We start from the raw sequence: 19,936 nt of genomic DNA, 5'->3' as shown, positions 1-19,936 counted from the left end.
TAGAAGGTTTGCATAAGGGATTGAAAAGGAGAATTAGAAATATATTCATTTTATTATACCGTAAAATATTAAAGTTTCTACTATCTTATGTTATTAGATTTAGAAATTTGAATTTTATCAGCATAAGACATTTTGTTATACCAGTGAGGTGGCTGTGGAATGCCATTCCTCTAATATTTGGAACATGAAGTCTCAGAGTGGTATTTCATGGTGTTTTCCCCTCTACGATCAGCAAGGACTTTCGTAAAACTACAGATTACAGAGAGGGCACTACTATCAGGAAAGTTTGACAAGAAGACCTAAAGTTCAAAGAAAATAAACAGCATCATGACGCTGATTTTAATTCCACTTAGGCTGAATCTATAATCTCCTTCAATCTAGAATATCTCTCCCCTGGTAATTCACTCTTTTCATACCTAGAATCTTAGCTTCCATTGCCTCCAAAGCAGATTGGATTCAAGTAGTTATTTGGGAAGCTAGAAGTAGCCCAGTAGAAGGAGAAAATGGATAAACCAAAGCTTCCAAAGATGAGATTTTCCAAATGAGATCAAATTTAAAGAGTTTAAACGAGAAGAGACCAAGATGTCTAACAGGTTAAGATTACACCACACATGTGTATCCACTAGTAGAAAAAAATAACCAAGAGCAAGGTTTTTCACACCACTAATTGCGGTCTGAGAACAGCAGAAGTCTAAAATGGTGAAGGCAGGAAGAGAATTTGAGTGGTCCAAGGGCAGGCTTGGTGCCTTGTGTTCAATACTATACATCCCATGCCTATAACAGTGCCTGGATATAGGAGTCAACAGGGAAGATCTACAGGAGGAAGGATTCAATAAAATAAGGAGAGCCTCAGGGTTTCCAAAAGCCTCATTTCATTAGGAAGTTAAAAATTAAAAACAAGATCTTTCTGAAACTCTGACAAACATGGCCAGAACAAATTGGCAATATATCCAGTGGAAGCAGTCCTCCTAAAAAGGCCACGGGTTTGTAAATGCATACAAGAATAGTTCTGGGGCAGCCCCGGTGGCTCAGTGGTTTAGCGCCGCCTGCAGCCCAGGGTGTGATCCTGGAGACCCGGGATCGAGTCCCACGTCGGGCTCTCTGCATGGAGCCTGCTTCTCCCTCTGCCTCACTCTCTCCCTCTTTCTCTGTCTCTCATGAGTAAATAATTCTTTTTTTTAAAAGTGGGTAAAGTCTTACAGTATCGTGAGGATTAAATGCAAACTCACTGAAAATACTGAGTGCCTTACACTCTGCTAGTAGTAGGCACTCCAATAGTTTTCCTTTCCCTCATTCCATTAATAGTGGTGTTTGCTTGGCCTGCTGCCCCCCCCCCCCCATGTCCTGATACTTCAGGTCACAGTGCCATTGCAGAAACAGAAAGGCGTCATTGGCTTTTAGCTCCGTACTTCAAAAGGATCAGCGTGTTACTCCTGCTTAAGCAACAATTCCCAGCGTCCAGGCCACGGAGAGCGACCCCCCCCCCCCCAGGACGCGGCGTGCTCCCCAGACACCTGCCGGCCGCGGGCTCCTGCACCTGCCGCGGGCCAGGCCCGGTGACGCCCGCAGGCTGCCCTGCGCCCCTCTCCCCTCCCGGCCCGCCGCGTGAGCTCAGCGCTCACCTTCCCCGCAGGGGTGAAAAGGGCTCTTCTTGGGGCGCGGATCCAGCTCAGGAGCCCGGGCCTACCTTACCCCGCGGGGCGCTTGGAGAATGGGAAGGGCCGCAAGCTCGCTCCGCTTTACCCTCCCGCGGTTCTGACTCAGAAGGCGCCCCCGGGGGGGAGGGTGGTGGTGGCTGAGCAATCAGCAAGGCCCGAGCCCCGCGCCCTGGGGGTCATTCGGTGTCAGGGGTGGCCTGGGCAGCGCGGTGCATGGTACGAAGGCCGTTGAGAACCAGGGCTTCACCCGGGCCTGCTCCGAATCCCACCCCCCAACCTACAGGGTGGACAGACCCTCCTTCCCAGTGGGGCTCCTGCTCCTTCTAAGGCTCCTCTTTCTTTTTCTTTGGCTCCCCCCCGCAGACTCCAGGAACCTGCCAGGTCTCAGCAGTTTCTTAGGAGCCTTAATAGGGGCAAGGGTTCGACCGCGCTCTTGCTGCTCAGCACCCCTCATTAACCCCTCTCCCAGGCTCAGATCCCCCTCTGGCTCGCTGCTGAGACAGGGAGGTCTCGTCCAGGCAGTTAAACAATTCGACTCCACCGAGAGAAAGCAAGATCGGTCCAGCTGGTCGCGTCCGATATAAGTGTAAAAATAGAACCATTTTCTAAATGACTTTCTTTTCTTAAACAACTGTTAGTTTTGGCAACGTGCACTCACAAACACCTCAATGCTTTTTTTTTTTTTTCACCAAAACATAACAACTGAAAATATCACCCAAAGATATTTCTTCCCCGGGGCCAGTTTCCAAGGCCTACTAGGCCACGCTTTTAAAATATTATTTATAAATCAGTGGATGAAATAAGAGTCATCGACAGTCTATTCTTTATTCACATTCTCCCAAAGACACTGTATGTTTTTCAAGAAATATCTGAGAAATAAAATGAAATGGTATAGTATTTTTTTTTTCCAAAGAGAAATGATTTGGTAAACAGCCTTATCTTGAAAGTGACTAGTTCTTTTTAATGCTTATCATGCTTTCCTTGTATTCAGTTTAAATGTCACACATCACCATCTATAGGTGGGCTATTGTCTGTGACCTTTATATTATGTTGAAAAAGCACCAGGAATTTCTTTTTTTTTTTCCTGTATTTTCAAAGAAATGGGGGGTGGGGACCTTCAACCCCACTCTTTCGCTGCCAGAAACGTGTGTGGAGCTCAGTGTTCCCTGTTGTATGACATCACAAGTCGTCATCAATAAATATTGATGACAACTTCAACAGAATACTGTGGATCCCTTCTGCTAGCCTCCAAATGTATGAGGGGGTGGGGGGCTCTTCTTAGGTTTTGTATGCACTTCTGCCTCTGCACAAGATGTAACCTTAACCTAGGCTCCCACGGATTCATAAATAATGCAAGAGAAGCATTTATGCCAGAACATAAATTTGAGTCCTAAAGTGCTTTTTGAAAAAAAAAAAAAAATATATATATATATATATATGGAGAATTGGCCCTGACTAGCAATAGAAAATGTTACGCAATTAAATGCTAATGATTCAAGCTGGGTGCTTATGTTTTGGATTACTTGCTAAATAGGGTTAGCATTTAAATGGTCAGTTTTGAAGTTAACAAACAGCCATTAAGATGCATCGGGGGAGTTCTCGGGTTTTCTGCAGCTATTGTTTTAATCTGGCTGGCTTCAGACTCACCAAAACTGCAGAAATGGGATTTACATTAGTGAAGGCTATTTTTGTTAGTGGGAGGGACGAAACCTTTTCTTCAAAATAAATAAATAAAAGGGATGGTCTGGAGAGCCTAACATGTGGGAAAAACTAAATCTTCCAGCCAGACTCGCCAGCTCGGAGATTTGCATTGTCATTCCCTCCTTGCCCTCGAAGGCTTCCATGCAAATGTTGTAGTTCCCAAGCATTTGCCTTGCACGTTGCTCACGGCATCTCAGCCCCTCTCAAAGGATTCCGTGGAGACCGAGCCAACTGTCTATAAGATTCATTATTGTAGACTTTCTGGGGTTAATACCCAAAAATCCTCTCCCGTGGCGGTACAAGTCAGAGGAGGAACGGAGGGGAAAATCACATGAAAATTCCTAAAGGCATTGTCTGCTGAAAAGAGGGCAATAATTAAGAGATAATGTGAAAGGGGAGAGAACATTCTCACAGGATAATGGTCTCCTGCTGCTAAAAGAATGCCAACGCAAAGCCAGCACCATTTATGGAAAATAAATGTCATGGCGAGGGAGGTTAAGACATTTACTTTCAAATCAGAAGAGCCAGTCCCTGGGCAGAGTCCTGTTATTCCAAATTATCAAAGCTGATTGAATTGTTTTATCCAATAGCTGATCGTGCAGAAGAGAGCTGCTCACTATGTCATTAGGGCTGCAGAATTAGAGGCCCTCTGTTAGATGATGGATGGATGGATGGATGGATGGATAGATGATAGATAGATAGATAGATAGATAGATGATAGATAGAACGAACACTGGTTCTGTCTTGAGCTGGTTAAGAGAGGTGCAAGTACAGCATAATTTTTAACAAGGTCCCCACCAGGCTGTGCTCAGAGTGATTCCAACTGCTTAGCATCAGCATGCATTCTACAAAAGCTTTCTAAGAGCAATGCCCTTTCCTTTGCTAAATGAGAATAAAATTGCTCCAGAGGTGCAGACTGAAGGATAAAGGATCTGAGTAAGGACAGGGAGGAGGCAGTCTTTATAGTGGAAATATTTTAGGGCAAGCAGGGGCCTTTCAGTACCCTCAAATCACACTCATGACTAATTGCAGAGCTGTAGTTCACTGAGTGAATTCTAAAGGAATTGCCAGATTATTTCAAATGCCTACAGATGAGACTCAGACTGCAACATGGTTAGGTGTTTTTGGCTATCCATGGAATGGCACATCAATTTATTGCTCGAAAAGAACACACTAATACAATCATTTTTTTCATACAAACAATGCACAAGTTTTATTTAGTCATGTCAAAGAAGCACAGCCAGTATCACTTGTTCTGCACTTGTGTGATATTATATGATCAAATTCACCATAAATGAAGTTGAAAAGGTATATAAAGACTATATAAAGATATAAAGTTATATAAAGCTATAAAGTTATATGAAATATTTGGTAAATGTCTATATAGAGATTTTATGTCAGATGTCTCTGGACACATAAATATGAACAAGGTACATTCAAGGTATTTGTAACCCAGGGAAAGGAGGAAAACTACCTATTTTTATCAAAAATAAAGGAAGTGTGGTAATCCAAAAGAAAGAAATACTAAGAAAACCCAGGAGACATCAATCAATTCTAGTTAGTACAATTGTGGACAGCTTCCAGAGAGGCATGTGGCTGCCAGGAACATGACTAAATCAGAACCCCAGGTAGCTTCCCACATCACTCAGGGTAAAAGCCAAAGTCCTTCCTGTGGCCTAGAAGGTCCTACACTGATATGCTACCATTCTTTTCTGGTTCACTCAAGATATACTGACCACTTCCCTGCTGTTGCCTCGGGGCCTTTACACCTGCTGTTCCCTCTGCTTCAAATACACTTTCCCAAATAGACTCATCTCCATGACTTCCTTCATCACTCTTCAGATCTTAACTCAAATGTTCCCCTTCTCACTAGGGCCTTTCTTGGCCACCATTCTTGACACCGGAATTTCTCTGTGCACCTCTCCCCCACCAACACTCCGATTCTGCACTCTTTTCTTCTCTTTACCATTTACCAGATTCTGTAGTATTATATATTTTGCTTATTTTCTGCTCCCCTCAAGAGTGTAAGCGTTATAGAGGAGACAGAAATGTTTTTATGCTTTGCTCAGCAGGTCCATAGTAGGCATTCTTAATTGAATTCTTACATGAATAGCTTCATTGTTTTCATGTTTCATGGGAGGATTTTATTGTAGGAACTCTAACTCTATACCTGGTGATGTAATGCTTTTTCTGTAAAATGTCCCCTTAGAACATGATGGAATGTCTTTAAACAATATGGTTTCTCTGAACTATTCCATCAGACCAAAATAGAAACTATCTCCTAATACAAACAAATCATTGCATTTTCCATCTGAAAAACAAAGGTGTTCACGATAATCGTAATTTGAGTAATATCAACCATTTAGGCAGGGCATACTATGTGCAAGGCACATTAATTGATCAATAATTAAGTAATTACTTACAGAGTTTTTAATATATGCCAGTCCCTGGAAGTATATAGTGAATAAGAAATACAAATTATTTTGTTTCTCTCTAAAGTCCCTCCATAATCTGGTCCACCTATGTATTCAATTGCCAAATATGTCTTGAGCACCTACTATGTGCCAGGTATAGTACAATAAATCTTCCCTTTCCTACAATATTTTCTTCCACTTTGCAAAGTGAACCTTCAAAAGCTTGCCTTCTCATGTTCTTTTAAGTATCCATGACATATTCATTCCCGCAGCTGTTCATGCTCTCCTTCCTGGCAATTCTGTCTGTACTAGCTCTTTGCCGCTCCTGGGTGGTGTCCCAGTTTCACACGGTCTGGTCTCTTTTCTTTAGCCACCTTCATCCTGAGTTCACTTTAGCCCTTAACACATCCTCCTGCATGCCACCTTGTCACTCTTCCTCTGAACTTGACTTCACATCAGAATTACCTGGAAACACTTTTTTAAGTAACAGTTGAATATTCTAGGAAATGACCCAAAAATCATTGATTTAGACCCAAAGTTGAAAACAAATCCCTTTATTCAAACAATAAAACTAAATTTAGGAGGGATGCTAGAATCATTTGCTTTACATTAAAATGTTGAGTATAACAGGAGGGGATCATTCAACAAAGTGGCAATTTTCATCTTGAATAATTGTTGCCCACCAGTTTAGACAAAACCCTGAGAATATTAGCTAAAACTATGTCAAATGTCTGCTAGAGTCTTCATTCCTTATTTATACTACAAGATAATGAACTATGTGATACTTGAGTACCAACTCACCCATTTCATTCATAGTTCCATGATTTGGGGATGGCAAAAATGTTAAAATGAAGTTAAAGACATACAATAAATAAGGAATTTTAGCTGTAATTTGCTGCCTTTCCTCCAGTGTGGCAGGTTTTTCATGAAAATAATCAGAGCTTGGGGTATTTATGAACTTTAACTCTTAATTTTTATAACTGTCATATATGTTAATAAACATAACATATATGTTTATATATATATATAAACATATAACATAAGTTATATGTCATATAACTGTCATATAACTGTCATAAGGATTTCTGGATGAATAAATGTCTTTTCTGTTAAAAATGTTTTTCTTTGTCTCCTCTTCAATTTCTTTCATAAGTCTTATATAGTTTTATCAAACTCAACACACCAAAAGACAAATATCCCAGTTTAGAAATAGGCAGACATTTTTCCAAAAAAACCATCCAGATGGATAACAGACACATGAAAATATGCTCAACATCACTCATCATCAGGGAAATACAAATCAAAATCATGATGAGATATTTTCTCACACCTGTCAAAATGGCTAAAATTAACAACACAGGCAACAACAGGTGCTGGTGAAGTTGTGGACAAAGGGGAACCCTCTTGCATTGTTGGTGGGAATGTAAACTGGTACAGCCACTCTGAAGAATAGTATGGACGTTCTTTCTCAAAATGTAGAACAAAATGTACAGAACTACCCTGTATTCCCGCAACTGCACTACGAGGTATTTACCCAAAGGATACAAAAATACAGATTTGAAGGAATTCATGCTCTCTGATGTTTTAGCAGCATAATCAACAATAGCCAAACTACCGAGAAAGCCCAAATGTCCATCAACTGGTGAATGGATAAAGAAGATGTGGCATACATATACAATGGAATATTACTCAGCCATCAAAAAGAATGAAATCTTGCCATTTTCGATGACACAGATGGAGCTAGGGTATGTTATACTAAGTATGATGATGATGATGATGATGATAATAATAATAAAAGTTAGGAGAGAAAAAATAAAAAATAAAGCTATTATTTTATAGGCAAAAAATGTTTTAGAACAATTGGAAGGTTCAGGTTATTTTTTAAGTAATCATTATTATTTTTTTAAGATTTATTTATTTATTTATGACAGAGAGAGAGAGAGAGAGAGAGAGAGAGAGAGGGGCAGAGGAAGAAGCAGACTCTGTGCAGGGAGCCTGACATGGGACTTGATCCCGGGTCTCCAGGATCACACCCCAGGCTGAAGGCGGCGCTAAACCGCTGGGCCACTGGGGCTGCCCAATCATTTTTTTTTTTTAAGTATTTTTTGAGGCACCTGGGTGGCTCAGTCAGCTAAACATCTGACTTCTGCTCAGGTCATGATCCCAGGGTCCAGGAATCAAACCCCACATCAGGTTGCCTGCTTAGTGGGGAGCCTGCTTCTCCCTCTCCCTCTGTTTGCTGCTCCTCCTGCTTGTGCTTATGTTCTCTCTCTCTCTCTCTTTCTCTCTCTCTCTCTCTCTTTCTCCCTCTCTCTCTCAAATAAATAAACAAAATATTTTTTAAAAAATAAGTATTTTTCTTTGAACAGAGGAAATTCTAAATTACCAAGTCCAGCTATATTTTTATTTTTGTAAAAGATTTTATTTATTTATGAGAGAAAGAGAGAGAGAGAGAGCACAAGATGGGGGAGCAGCAGAGGGAGAGGGAGAAGCAGGCTCCCTGCCAAGCAAGGTGTCAGCAGGGAGCCTGACTCAGGGCTCCATCCCAGGACCTGGGGATCACAACCTCAGCCCAAGGCAGATGCTTAACCAATTGAGCCCCCCAGCCTCCCCAGCTATATTCTTATAAACCATCCTGTAATGGACTGATTGAGGAGAAGGAAGAGGAAAGGTCAGGCAGGTTGGCAGTTTTAAAGGTTGACATTACTACCAGAACGTGGTGTAGGAAATCCCGATGCTAATCAAAATCCTTTGTTCTAACTGAATCTGCCTCATGATCCTATCGTGAAGCTTTAAAGACCTTATGAGAATGTACTCGAATTTAAAAGTTACTCAAAACGGTTTATTCTCTTATTTTCTGTTCACCATCTCTCCACTTGACCTGCAACTTTTCCCCTCAACATTGCCCACTTATGGAATTGTTACCGAGAAAATTTTATACATCTGAGAGATCCATTGTATTTAGAATATGGTTAGGCATTCAGAAATATTCTAAAATAATACATTAGTACAACAAATTTTGATTTTAAAAATTTTAACTGATTTACTCCACAGTAACATGAAATAAAATCTATTTGTACTTCTTTACCCATCCAACTGCAAGAAGAGGTGTAACTGAAGTGTTCTAATATATAATTTTTGTGCCATCATTCCTTCACACTCCAGGGGCAGATCATGAATCCCCAGGAAGCTTCCCTGAAAGTTGATACTCACTCTACTATCTCCAAAACAAAAACAATGGGAAATTAGATATAAACTGACATTCCCACTTGGCTATCTATCTTACGGTGTCTTCAATGCATTGATTCTTTTAGCAACAGAAAAATCACAAAACATTTATCTTATGAGCTCTAACACATGGTCAATTTATTCCTGATGTGGAAATATGAGATCTGACATTACAACCTGAAATTTCTCCTATTAAGAAAGAATATATGAAAATCATACTGTTTGTGTGCATATAAGGATGTCTAAATGTTCTATTCAAAGCTCTTACTGAAATGAAAGGATTATCTTAGAAAAAAATGGCTTCTGAATCTGTACAGCTTTCCCCTCTCAGTTAGGTTTTAAATTCTAAACTCCAAAAGTCCGGTCACTCTCAAATACCCACATCACTGTCTTTGTCACACTGCCTGACATTTCTGGTACCAGCATCATACCATAGGGACCTTTAGAAAACTTGATCATTTTGACTTGTTTTAGGCATTGCTAAGTTCTTGGGTGCTGTTGTCTATTAAAATAGTAAGGAACTTGCTAGAATTATTTTGTCTGATTAACCCAGTATCACTAAGTCTCATAAGACAAAGTATGATTCTGCAGGAATAAAGTCCAAAAGTCAAGCAATTACATCCAGGGTGGGAGAACAGGCAAAGGAGAAGTTAAGTTGTCTGTGAAAGGCCCCTTTGTTATGGGTGGCACATGGCAGGGCAGAAACAGTCCCACAAAGTTGAGATAGAAAATAGACTCTTCAGATTTTGCCCAGGCATGAATATCTCTGCTCACCTGACAAACAGTAGTTGGGCACCAATTATATGCTGTGAGCTTCTACTCTCTTTGCATTTTATTTAAAATACTTCAGCTTGCATGAAGGCAAACACTGACCTAGAAAACAGGCATTCATAAATTCTGCCTTCGTGTTGGAAAAACCATCATGTAGATAGTCATTGCTACTCAAGAGTTTTGAAGATTTTTTGAAAAAAAATTAAGCAATATTCTGCATGCAGTAAATTGATAAGATGGCATCTCATTATATGAAATTAGTTTCTACCTAAAGAGACCTCCTGGTCCTTGTGCCTGTTATCTTTACGGCTGCCCCTCCTGCTACCACCCCCTGAATGCGACCCTAGAGACATCCCAGGCCCACTATCCTGGAGCCTATCCTTGGTCTCTCACAAACCACATCTAAGCCCATGTCAAGTTCAAATTTTCCTTTCCTCGTTTTTTTCTCCCATTCATCACTCAACTAATATTTATGCAGTGCTTACAGGGGGCCTGTCACTGTTCCAGAACCCTGGGATATGGCAGTGAGCAAAACAGACCAAAGTCTTTACTCACCCTCTAATTGGGGGGAGAAGACAAACAAATAAGTTCTGTGTGGTAGTTGGTGGTGATGAAGAGGGTAGGTTGCACAGGCTTTGGGGGCAGAGGGGATTCAGATTAGGGGAATGAGGCATGACATGAGGTTCTCACTTCTCGTGGTGAGTGATGGAAACAGGGATAGGGAGCATAATGAGGTGATCATGCTTTTGAAGCAAAGACTGCTGGAAGGCTGGAAGGAAGAGAAATGTAATCCAAGCAGTTTGGTACTACAAATAGGAGCCTCTTCTCTCCTCTTGCAAGCAATGCCACCGACACAAAGGAGGGGACAGGCAAGTGGCCTTCTTATCTGGAGTCAGGGAGCTAGAGGGCTCCCTCCTGCCTCCTTTGTTCATTGACAGACTCTTTCTTAAATTCCTCTGTGGATTCTTATCCAGATCATTGTCATCTAGATATATTTAAATAGAAAATTTCTTCTATAAGATCCCCAAAGAAATTACTAAAAATACACCTGCGACATTTTCACACAAAGAAAGCACAAATGCTAAAATCCTGATGGCTTGCGTCCTCCCAAGGAAATTAAATAATACCCAAGACTAACTTTGCTTTTTTTTTTTTTCATTTCCAAGTGGGAAAGAAGAAAAAGGACCAATTATTTCTGTTCCTGGCATACTCTGATTAAACTGTGTGTTTCTAACTAGAAGCTACCTAGTCGAATAGAGAAAAAAAAATGTATTTCGTCTTCAAAACATAACCGACACCACAAAATTATAACCAAGTCCCAGTGAACAGTGGCAGTAAAGGAGCTGACTGGGTTCGTCAACAAAGGAAAAGTGTCCTTAATAATGTGCTTACTGGCCGCCACACGCTTCAGCTAGGGACTTTTCTACATGAATGACTCTGTGGACCCTAGGGAGGCAGCATTTGGAGGGAGCTCGGCCTTGGACATTGACTAACTGATTTTCTGGCTATAAGTAAGAACAAGCTTCTATCCTGAGGAGAGTAATGACTGTGGCTGAACACAGAGGACAAACCAAGTGGAGTGGACATGAATGCTTTTTCCAAGTAGGCACACAGCAGGCTGTCTATATTGAGTGTTGTCATGTATCTCTGTACTGGTTGGAAGTTGCATGGTGAGGAGCGGGGGGGGGGGGGGGCGGGGCAACATGGAACCCTCCTTTTTCTACTCACCAAGCCACTTGCTCTAGTGAGGGGTCACATCCTTCATCCACTGGGGAAGACACTTTTGTCTTGACGTTGTATAGGCTCATATGTGTGTGAATGTGAGTGTGTGTGTTGGTGGGGGGTCCACTTTGTACTCTCTGCCATATGTTCAAACTCTTCCTTTCTATTGGATATTTCTACTCAGCCAGGAAGCAGTCTGTAAAGTATACACATACTGAAAACTTAACCCTTTTTAAAATTAATTCCTCAAGCCACTGTTTCTGTCTTTAATTCTTCTTCATTTACTGTCTCCAATGCATACTCATTCTCGACAGCCCACAGTCTGCATCCAGACATTGTGCTCACATACCCCGCTCTTCCTCTGGTTCCAAATCCACCACCATGTCAACTGTCTTCTCTTTCTGCAACATCACATGGCTGATCAGCATCCTTTCCCCTAAATCTCTCCTTTGGCACTCTTCATCCTGTTTGTGTTTTCCTAGAATTGCTTCTTCCCTGACCTCACCTCCACTCTTCCTTTCTGGGTTCAGCCCTGGAGTTCTTTTTTTGACCCTCTATTTTCCAGGAAAACATACTTGCTATCACCCCTTCCATGCCCATCTCTAAGCAGAGGACTTCCAAATAGCTGTGCAGAGTTCTGACTTTTCTCTTGAGCTCCAATCCCAAATATTTCATTGCATGCCAGACCAACTGGCAAAATCAAATAGATTCAGCTTGCAGATGAGACTCGCAAAGGCACTTTTCTCCAACTGGACTAAGAGCCAGAGCAGCTACCACCTCACTCCCTTTTGGAGGACTCTGCAGAAAAGAAAATGAAAGAGGGAGATGAGAAAGGAGAGGCCAGGGAAGGAAAGCGAGAGACAGAGTAGTCCAAGTGGTCTTCAGCGTCTGCTTGGCCCTCAAAGGGTGGATTCCTAGTAGCAGCTCAAGTAAACCTAAAAGGTCATCACTCTGCCTTCTCCATCCCATCTTTAAATTAATCTCTCTTGATATCTTGTTTACACCTCCATCCATTCACTTTTGATTTGTCTGAGTTCAAAACATTGACACTAGTTCCTTTCCATTTTTACCTCTCCAGTATTTTTTCTGTTTTGTATCTTTTCTCCATCCTCACAGCCTTCCCCTTTGTTCTGGTTCCCGTTGCATCCCACCCAGGCTGTGACAGTGGTGTTACCTGAACAGTCCCCCACCTCAAAACTCTGCTCCCATATCGCATTCTTGGAGGCCAAACCTTACTCCAAATAGTCCCTGATTATATGGGTATATTTTAATGAAAGACACAAATTCTGAAAAGTCTCAGGACAAATAATTAAGGCCACAATGGTTGAAAATAATATAATGAAGATCAAACATTCTGACTGGTAGGCAATTTTGTTAAGTAAGGTCAAGCTCTGTTTCTGTGAGCTAGCACCAACAGGAAAGTATTAAACATATTCTTCTTTTATTCTATTTATTCAATAGTATACTTCTCTTGGCTGTAAGAAAGGACCACTTGTTAATATTATATATAATTTATGTTTAAAAATATAGTTGTGAATATTTGTTTGTGATCTTGGAGAGAAATATTGGAAAAAAGCCCATCAGCGGGAAAGGATTTTATATACTGGAGGAGTGAAAAGTGTACCAACTAAAGAAAGTCTTCAGTAAGTCAAGAGAACATGCTATTCTGTAAAGTTAGGCAAGACTTGATGTGAGAAAAGAAATACAGGAAGGAGTATGTGTACATGTGTGCATGTGTGTCAATGTGGGTGTGTCCCAAGCTAAACAGAAAAACTCTGTTTCCCCAAAATGACCAACTTTGGGTGGGAGGAGACCAAACTTAGAACACTAAACAGGAATTCTGGAACCTAAGAAGTCATTGTTAAGACTAGTCTTCCTAACTGACAATATTGGACACTATAAATATATGCTTCACTATTTACCGTGGTCCAGGTATAATGGCTGATGCTGAAGTATTGAAGAGTGACCTGAAAGGAAAAGGATCATAGGGATCAGTCCTGCAGACTCCTAGAACTTTCACATTCTCTGAGAGTCACCACAGCCTCGTTTAGATAGGATATAGGGTGAACGATCCCCTTGGGGTTGTGTAAAGTGACCTGTTAATGAAGATTTGCTATCATTGGCCATTTCCCCAATCCCACATTCCCTACCCCCCGAAAGAACCAGGAGATCCCACCAAAATAAACTATTATAAAAACAGAAGCTTCCTACTGGTAAGAGAGATGCAGGGCATCTGTCTCTACTGTTGTGCATATTTTGCCATATGTTTTGATGATATGGGGATCTAATATCACCTTCTTTTTCTCACCATCTCTCTGCCTACTTAGCCTATTGGTTCATAGCCTTTCCTTTGTCTCCTACTCTGCACCCTACACCACCACACTATACCATCATCTCCTGAAGGCAACTACTGTCTTATTTATCTTTATATCTGCATGTGTATAATAATATGTAAGTGAATCAATAAATCAAGAGCAAATGTATCCCAAAGCAATGGTTCTCAAATAATGAGGTTAAAATATCAAAACGTAGTACTTAATTGGATATAAGAAACCTTATCTGTCTTAAAAATATTGCTGTAAAATGCATTTCTTTTGGCAAATTCCCAAATTATAAGTTTCAGAATTAATTAGGAAAAGATCTACACCTAACTGCATTCATTTCTTTCTACCAGATGACACCTAGCTGGCTCCTGCGTACACTTAGCTCACTTTTCCACAATTTCTTTCTTGCTTTTTAAACCTAGCCTTTAAAAAGAAAAAAGAAAAAAAGAGATTTTATTGATTTATTTATTTGGAGAGAGAGAGCATGAACAAGGGGAGGGGCAGGGAAAGAGAATCCCAAGCAGACTCCATGCAGAGTGCAGAGCCCACCACAGGGCTCAGTCTCACAACCCTGAGATCCTGACCTGAGCCGAATTAAGAGTCAGATACTTAACCAACTGAGCCATGCAGGCACACCTAAACTCAGCCTTTAGACATTGCCCCCAAATGTACCACAATGGCATATTGATTATTCTGAAATAAAGCTACTTGGGAAATAGCCAGTGCAAGGACCCTTAGACTCTCCTCTATCCCTCTGAAGGCAAGAGACAAATCTCCTATATGAAAAATGCCCTCCCCATATTAAGAAGTAAAAGACATCCTTAACACCAGAGATAAGGGACTTTAAAGTCAAAAGAACTGTGGAAAATAAAACTTTGTTACTTTTTACTACCCTACTACCATCAGCCCACTTGGAATTCTTTACTAATTAAAGCTCCTGTTTTCTTTGTCCTGGAAATTCCTCCTGAATTTACTGTCTTTGTCTAAAATGTATAAAAACTGCCTGCCTTGGTCATTTCTTTGGGTCTCATTTTCATAACTGGACCTCCGTGCACAGGTAATAAAACTTTGGGCCTTTTATTCTTGTTAATCTGTTTTATGTGAATTGGGTTCTCAGTGCAGTTGGAATATCTGGAACGATAGAGGTAGAATTTTCCCCTCCAACAACATCTTCCAATTCCTCTAGTGCTCCGTGGTCCCATGGGCCTTTTGTGACTCCACGTGTGATGCTTACTCTTCCCAGAAATTGGACCTTTTCACATCGTTATCATTCAGGTCTCTACTCAGAGGTGATGTCCTCAGGGAGGCCATTTCTGACACTCAGGTTTGATTAAGTCTCTGATGCCCTTTTCCTGCAAGTAGGCTACAGGAGTCCCCCTGATTCGTGGTTTTTGCTTTCCCTGTTCAGTTACCCACAGTCAAACACAGGTCTGGAAGCACATGATCCTCCTTCTGACATATCATCAGGTCAATAGCAGTCTAACTCTAGGTCACAGTGCCTACGTGGTTCACCTCACTTCATCTCCTCACACAGGCATTTTATCAGCTCACATCCTTACAAGAAAAAGGGTGAGCGCAGTCCAATAATATATTTTGTTACTGTATTTAGTTATAATTGCTCTATTTTATTATTAATTATTATTAATCTCTTACTGCACCTAATTTATAAGTTAAACTTCATCCTAGGCATGTATATATAGGAAAAAAACAGTATACGTAGGGTTTGGTACTATCTGCAGTTACAGGCATCCCCTGGGGTGTCTTGAAATGTATCCCCCTGTAGATAAGGGAGGGGATACTATACTTACACATCCTGCATTGTCTAAAGTTATTTAACTACATAACCACACAGTGCTTTATGAAGAAGATATGTTTCCCAAAAAAAGTTGTCTAAAAATGGAATCCTATTTTCCAAGTGAAGAGCATTGTCATTTCAAGGATTACATTCTTTTTTCATTTTTATTGAACCTCAATTGGCAGTAGTTCTTCACACTTTATGTTTCTGTGCTCCAGAATCTTTTTCTCAATTCATTAATTATACATAAACCAAGCTTAAAAGTATTGGAGGAATATCTATTTAAATAAATATTTAAGTGACTCCTTTTATTTTAGTGAATGACATGTTATTTAACCTTTGTGTAATAATTCTTGCTAAACAGCCCACACATATCTGGGATGCAATGTGCCCTTTCACTGAGAATGTTCAATCAACATTTCCTTCTTACAATGATGACATTCAAATTCAGTTTTCCCTTTTTAATTTTCTTTTTCACTCTTACATTGCCAATATTGGAATTGCCACTAACAGATTTTTCAGGAGCGAGGATGAAATGATGTGTGAGAGGAAAAAAAAATGTATGTGATAGGGAAGTTTGACAAAGTGTTTTAACTAAGCAGAAGCTGAAATTAGAAGCTGGTTACATGAGACATAGCTAAGAAGACATGACATTAAATATGCAGTGACACGATGAAACCCTGTTCAAATAGTGGATCAGCACAAGTAAAGGTGTAGAGGTTATAGTTAAGCATTTTTGCCATGAAAAATAAAATTAAAATTAAAACATCAGAAACTTTCTTAGTTTGAACCAGAATAATACATTCACAGTTGGAAGAAGGGGCAGGTAAATGGGGACTTACACAGCCCCAGCATGAGCTCTGTGTGTGGGTAAAAAGCAAGATAAACCATGAGAGCAAACTTGCATTTTCATATCTATTTCTAAATCCAATGATCAACAGCATTTTACTACCTATATTAAAGAAGATTCGTTCATTCACCTCTAAACTCTACCATTTCCTTGGAGAAATAAAAAGTAGTCATGATACATCTTTGTAGCTACAAGCAAGAGGAGAATATGACTAAAGAATTTATTTCCATGATAGGTGATGAGGAAAATAGGTGTATTTCATTTGGGGGAGGAATAAACAACTCACCTCAAAATACAGGTAAGTGCAAAAGTCATTTTGGTAGACCATGTGGAATGAAGTTGGATGAAGAGAAGAACCCATTAAAAGGCAACCTCTAGCCTCCTACTGGGTACTGATTTATCATCAGTGCAAAGGGAGAAGTGCTATTTGGATTCCTAGCACTACTTACTGAGTCTCCCCAGGAGATTCTGCATCTACTCTCCAGGAACTGGCTTGTTCTGCACTTGCTTTATTTACGAGAGCCAATGAGATTGTTCTCAAACTGATATGACTGCAGGGTTCCTAAGTCCCTTGGCACACAACACTCAGATGTGTCTTTTTCACCAAAGACATGATCAGCTCATCTGGTGGTTTCTATCTGTATCTATGCCCTGGAGGACGTAGTGAGCCAAGGTGTTATGATTCTCCTAGCACTTACATAATTTAGTTTGAACTGATAGGATGGCAAGAAACTCAAGACAGAGTCTCACCACAGCCCATGACTTTGTCTACAGGATGATATAACTAGCTATAAATTGGAAAAGTTAAGTTGGTTTGTATTTGATGGTTACTCAACCAATTGGTACTCATTGTCACTAAAATGCATGATTTATCCAATGGCCTCACCATGGCACTTATCTAAATCAGGAGGTTTCAATGAAAGCCTGAAAGTAGCTGCCTGGCTGATGATTGTACTAATGTGCAGTGCCTCTATCCTGTGCTGACTGGCTGACATCTGGAAAAAACTGATGAAACAATTTCAAAGGCCAAAGCAGAATTAAAACTCTAAGCACCCTCAGAAAGACAGGGTCAATACCAAGTAACTAAACACAAATGATGCAGCGATGTTATTTTTTAGAACCCCTAAAATCCACAAATAAGAGTTATGCATTATTCTTATCTGGGCCTTTCCATTCTGTTGATCACAGCATGGCTTTGAAAAAGCAGAGATTCTTGTTTACTACCTGAGCAGGATTTGAATCTACTACATGGTCTGGGAAATCTGGAAAATGTGGGTCTGACTTTCTGATACATGCTGGATGCTCTCCAAATAACCTCTATCTGGAAAGGCTTTCTTGGTTGTCTTCAGATACCAGAAGGTAGCCTGACATGCAGCCACCCATTTGCTTCTGAGTCACACATGCGTAGGAGAATCATGGGCCACTAGCCTGTTCCCAAGGATATAGCAAGGACCTGTGTCTCAGCTCTGAAATCTCTTCTAGAGTAGTATAGAAACCTACTAGAATCAGACCTACATAAGCCATATCCATAAGAGATTCTTGGCTCAAACTAAATACAAACCAGATTCAAAGGCACTAGAGGCAGCATACAAAGTTAGCTAATCTAATTCAGATCCAACCTAAATATATGGTTATTGTTGGAAACATGCCTATTATATTTCACACCTTCACATAAACTTGTGAGGTTGCTCCTATTGCTTCCAGGTTAAAGAAGGGGCTGAGAAAAGTTCAGCTCACTCAGAAAGGTGGAGGGTGCAGAGGTGAGATGCCAACCCAGAGCTGTCTGCCTCTAGAGATTTATTTTCCCATTAAGAGCTGTTGTTCCTCTCGTGAAGGGGAATTGTCAAAGAAGCCTGGTAGAGTAAGGGTGGCCATGGTAATGGAAGCACTAAGTACTGTGCTTGTCACCATTGCTCAAACTCATTCTCCACCCCACCTCTAGGGGTGATGGTGCTCAATTTTTATTTTTTTAAAATCAGCATCTAAAAAAAAAAAAAAAACAAAAAACTGAATCCCCCCCCCCAAAAAAAAAAAAAACAAAAAACAAACAGAAAGGAGATTTTCCTGAATCTGTGAATAAGTCACTGCCAATTTTGTCACTCTGATTCCATCACTAAATCTCTCCTCTCAATACCCTAATTAGTAAAAGGAAATAAATTATCTCCTCTCCTCCTTTCTTACTGTCAGGGAAGGAGCCACAAAAGGAACTCAGCATCCTTGTTTCTCTGACTAAATGTTTTATCCACAAAACCATATTATGTTTACATGCTTGAGTTAAAACTAGGGCAGGAGGGGGAGAAAAAGGAGGAAGGGCAGGAGGAATGTGGAAAAAGCAACTCACTCTCTCTATTCTCAAGAAAAGGGAACAATGACATCAATTCATTGGAGGTAAAATGTTGAAAGTCCAAGAACTATGGCATTGACAGTTTAACTCTGCTCCCGGCTCTAATTTGTCTGCCGTTGGCCATTTAGCACAGAGATTTCACCAGAAAACATGAACCAGGATGGAGGGCGGGGGTGCAGAACTATGAGAGATCCATACAACCCAAAACATTCAATTACATTCTTTATTTCTGGCTCATGGAAAGGAACTGGCTGGGTGTGCTGATTACCCTGAGATTTGCTGAGCCTGCTGCCAGGAGCAATATGAACTTATTCCTAAGTCACCCTCCCAAACAAATCTGGAAGTTTCTACTTCATTCTTCCCATCCTAGAGAAACTGAGCACATATTGTGCCCACAGCAAAGTCATTCTAGCAAGTTTCCATCAGTGGGTATAACTATACAGTGGGTGTAACAATCTGAAATTTGAGAAACACAGCAGCCAGGGGCACCTGGGTGGCTCAGTTTGTTAAGCGTCTGCATTCGTCTCAGGTGGTGATCCTGGGGGTCCTGAGATTGAGCCCTGAGTTGGGCTCCCGGCTCAGTGGGGAGCCTTCTCCCTCTGCCTCTCATGCTCATATGTGCACTCACATGTACTCTCTGTCTCTGACTCAAATAAATAAATAAATAAATACATTAAAAAAAAAAAAAAACAACCCAGTACCCAAACTAATAATGGGTGGACAGCACAGGATTTTTTTTTTTTTAAACTCTCAATTTGCTCACCTGTAAATGAGAATTTTAATATTCCTCTCATAAAACCAGAGGAGAAGGGCACCTGGGTGGCTCAGTCAGTTAACCTCTGACCCTTAGTTTTGGCTCAGGTCATGATCTTAGGGTTGTGGGATCAAGCCCTGTGTCAGGCTCTGTGTGAAGCATGGAGTCTGCTTGTCCCTTTCCCCCTGCTCCCACTCTTACTCTCTCCTTCTCGCATAAATAAATAAATAAATAAATAAATAAATAAATAAATAAATAAATAAAGTCTTAAAGAAATAATAATAATAACCTGAGGAGAATCTAATGAAACTATGTGTAGATCTCCAGCATGAAGTGATTGTTCCTCTGCCTTCTTGACAATCTCCAATCTGGTGG

At 40.6% G+C, this 19,936-nt stretch overlaps 1 protein-coding gene across 1 annotated transcript in view; it reads right to left on the bottom strand.

The window, feature by feature from the left end:
• LOC129508656 (glyceraldehyde-3-phosphate dehydrogenase-like) overlaps positions 1-11,922 on the bottom strand; it is a 125,709-nt gene extending 113,787 nt beyond the window's left edge. Inside the window, exons 1-2 of the mRNA XM_055323598.1 lie at positions 11,844-11,922; positions 10,463-10,541 (exon numbers count right to left, since the gene is read on the bottom strand). Of these exons, the coding sequence (XP_055179573.1) occupies positions 10,463-10,541; positions 11,844-11,922 (158 nt within the window). The remainder of the gene's footprint in view (positions 1-10,462; positions 10,542-11,843) is intronic.
• Positions 11,923-19,936: the final 8,014 nt, after the last annotated feature.

Source organism: Nyctereutes procyonoides, unplaced genomic scaffold, assembly GCF_905146905.1.
Source record: "Nyctereutes procyonoides isolate TBG_1078 unplaced genomic scaffold, NYPRO_anot_genome, whole genome shotgun sequence".
NCBI classification, from domain to species: Eukaryota; Metazoa; Chordata; class Mammalia; order Carnivora; family Canidae; genus Nyctereutes; species Nyctereutes procyonoides.
This window is presented reverse-complemented; position numbering and strand designations above follow the sequence as displayed.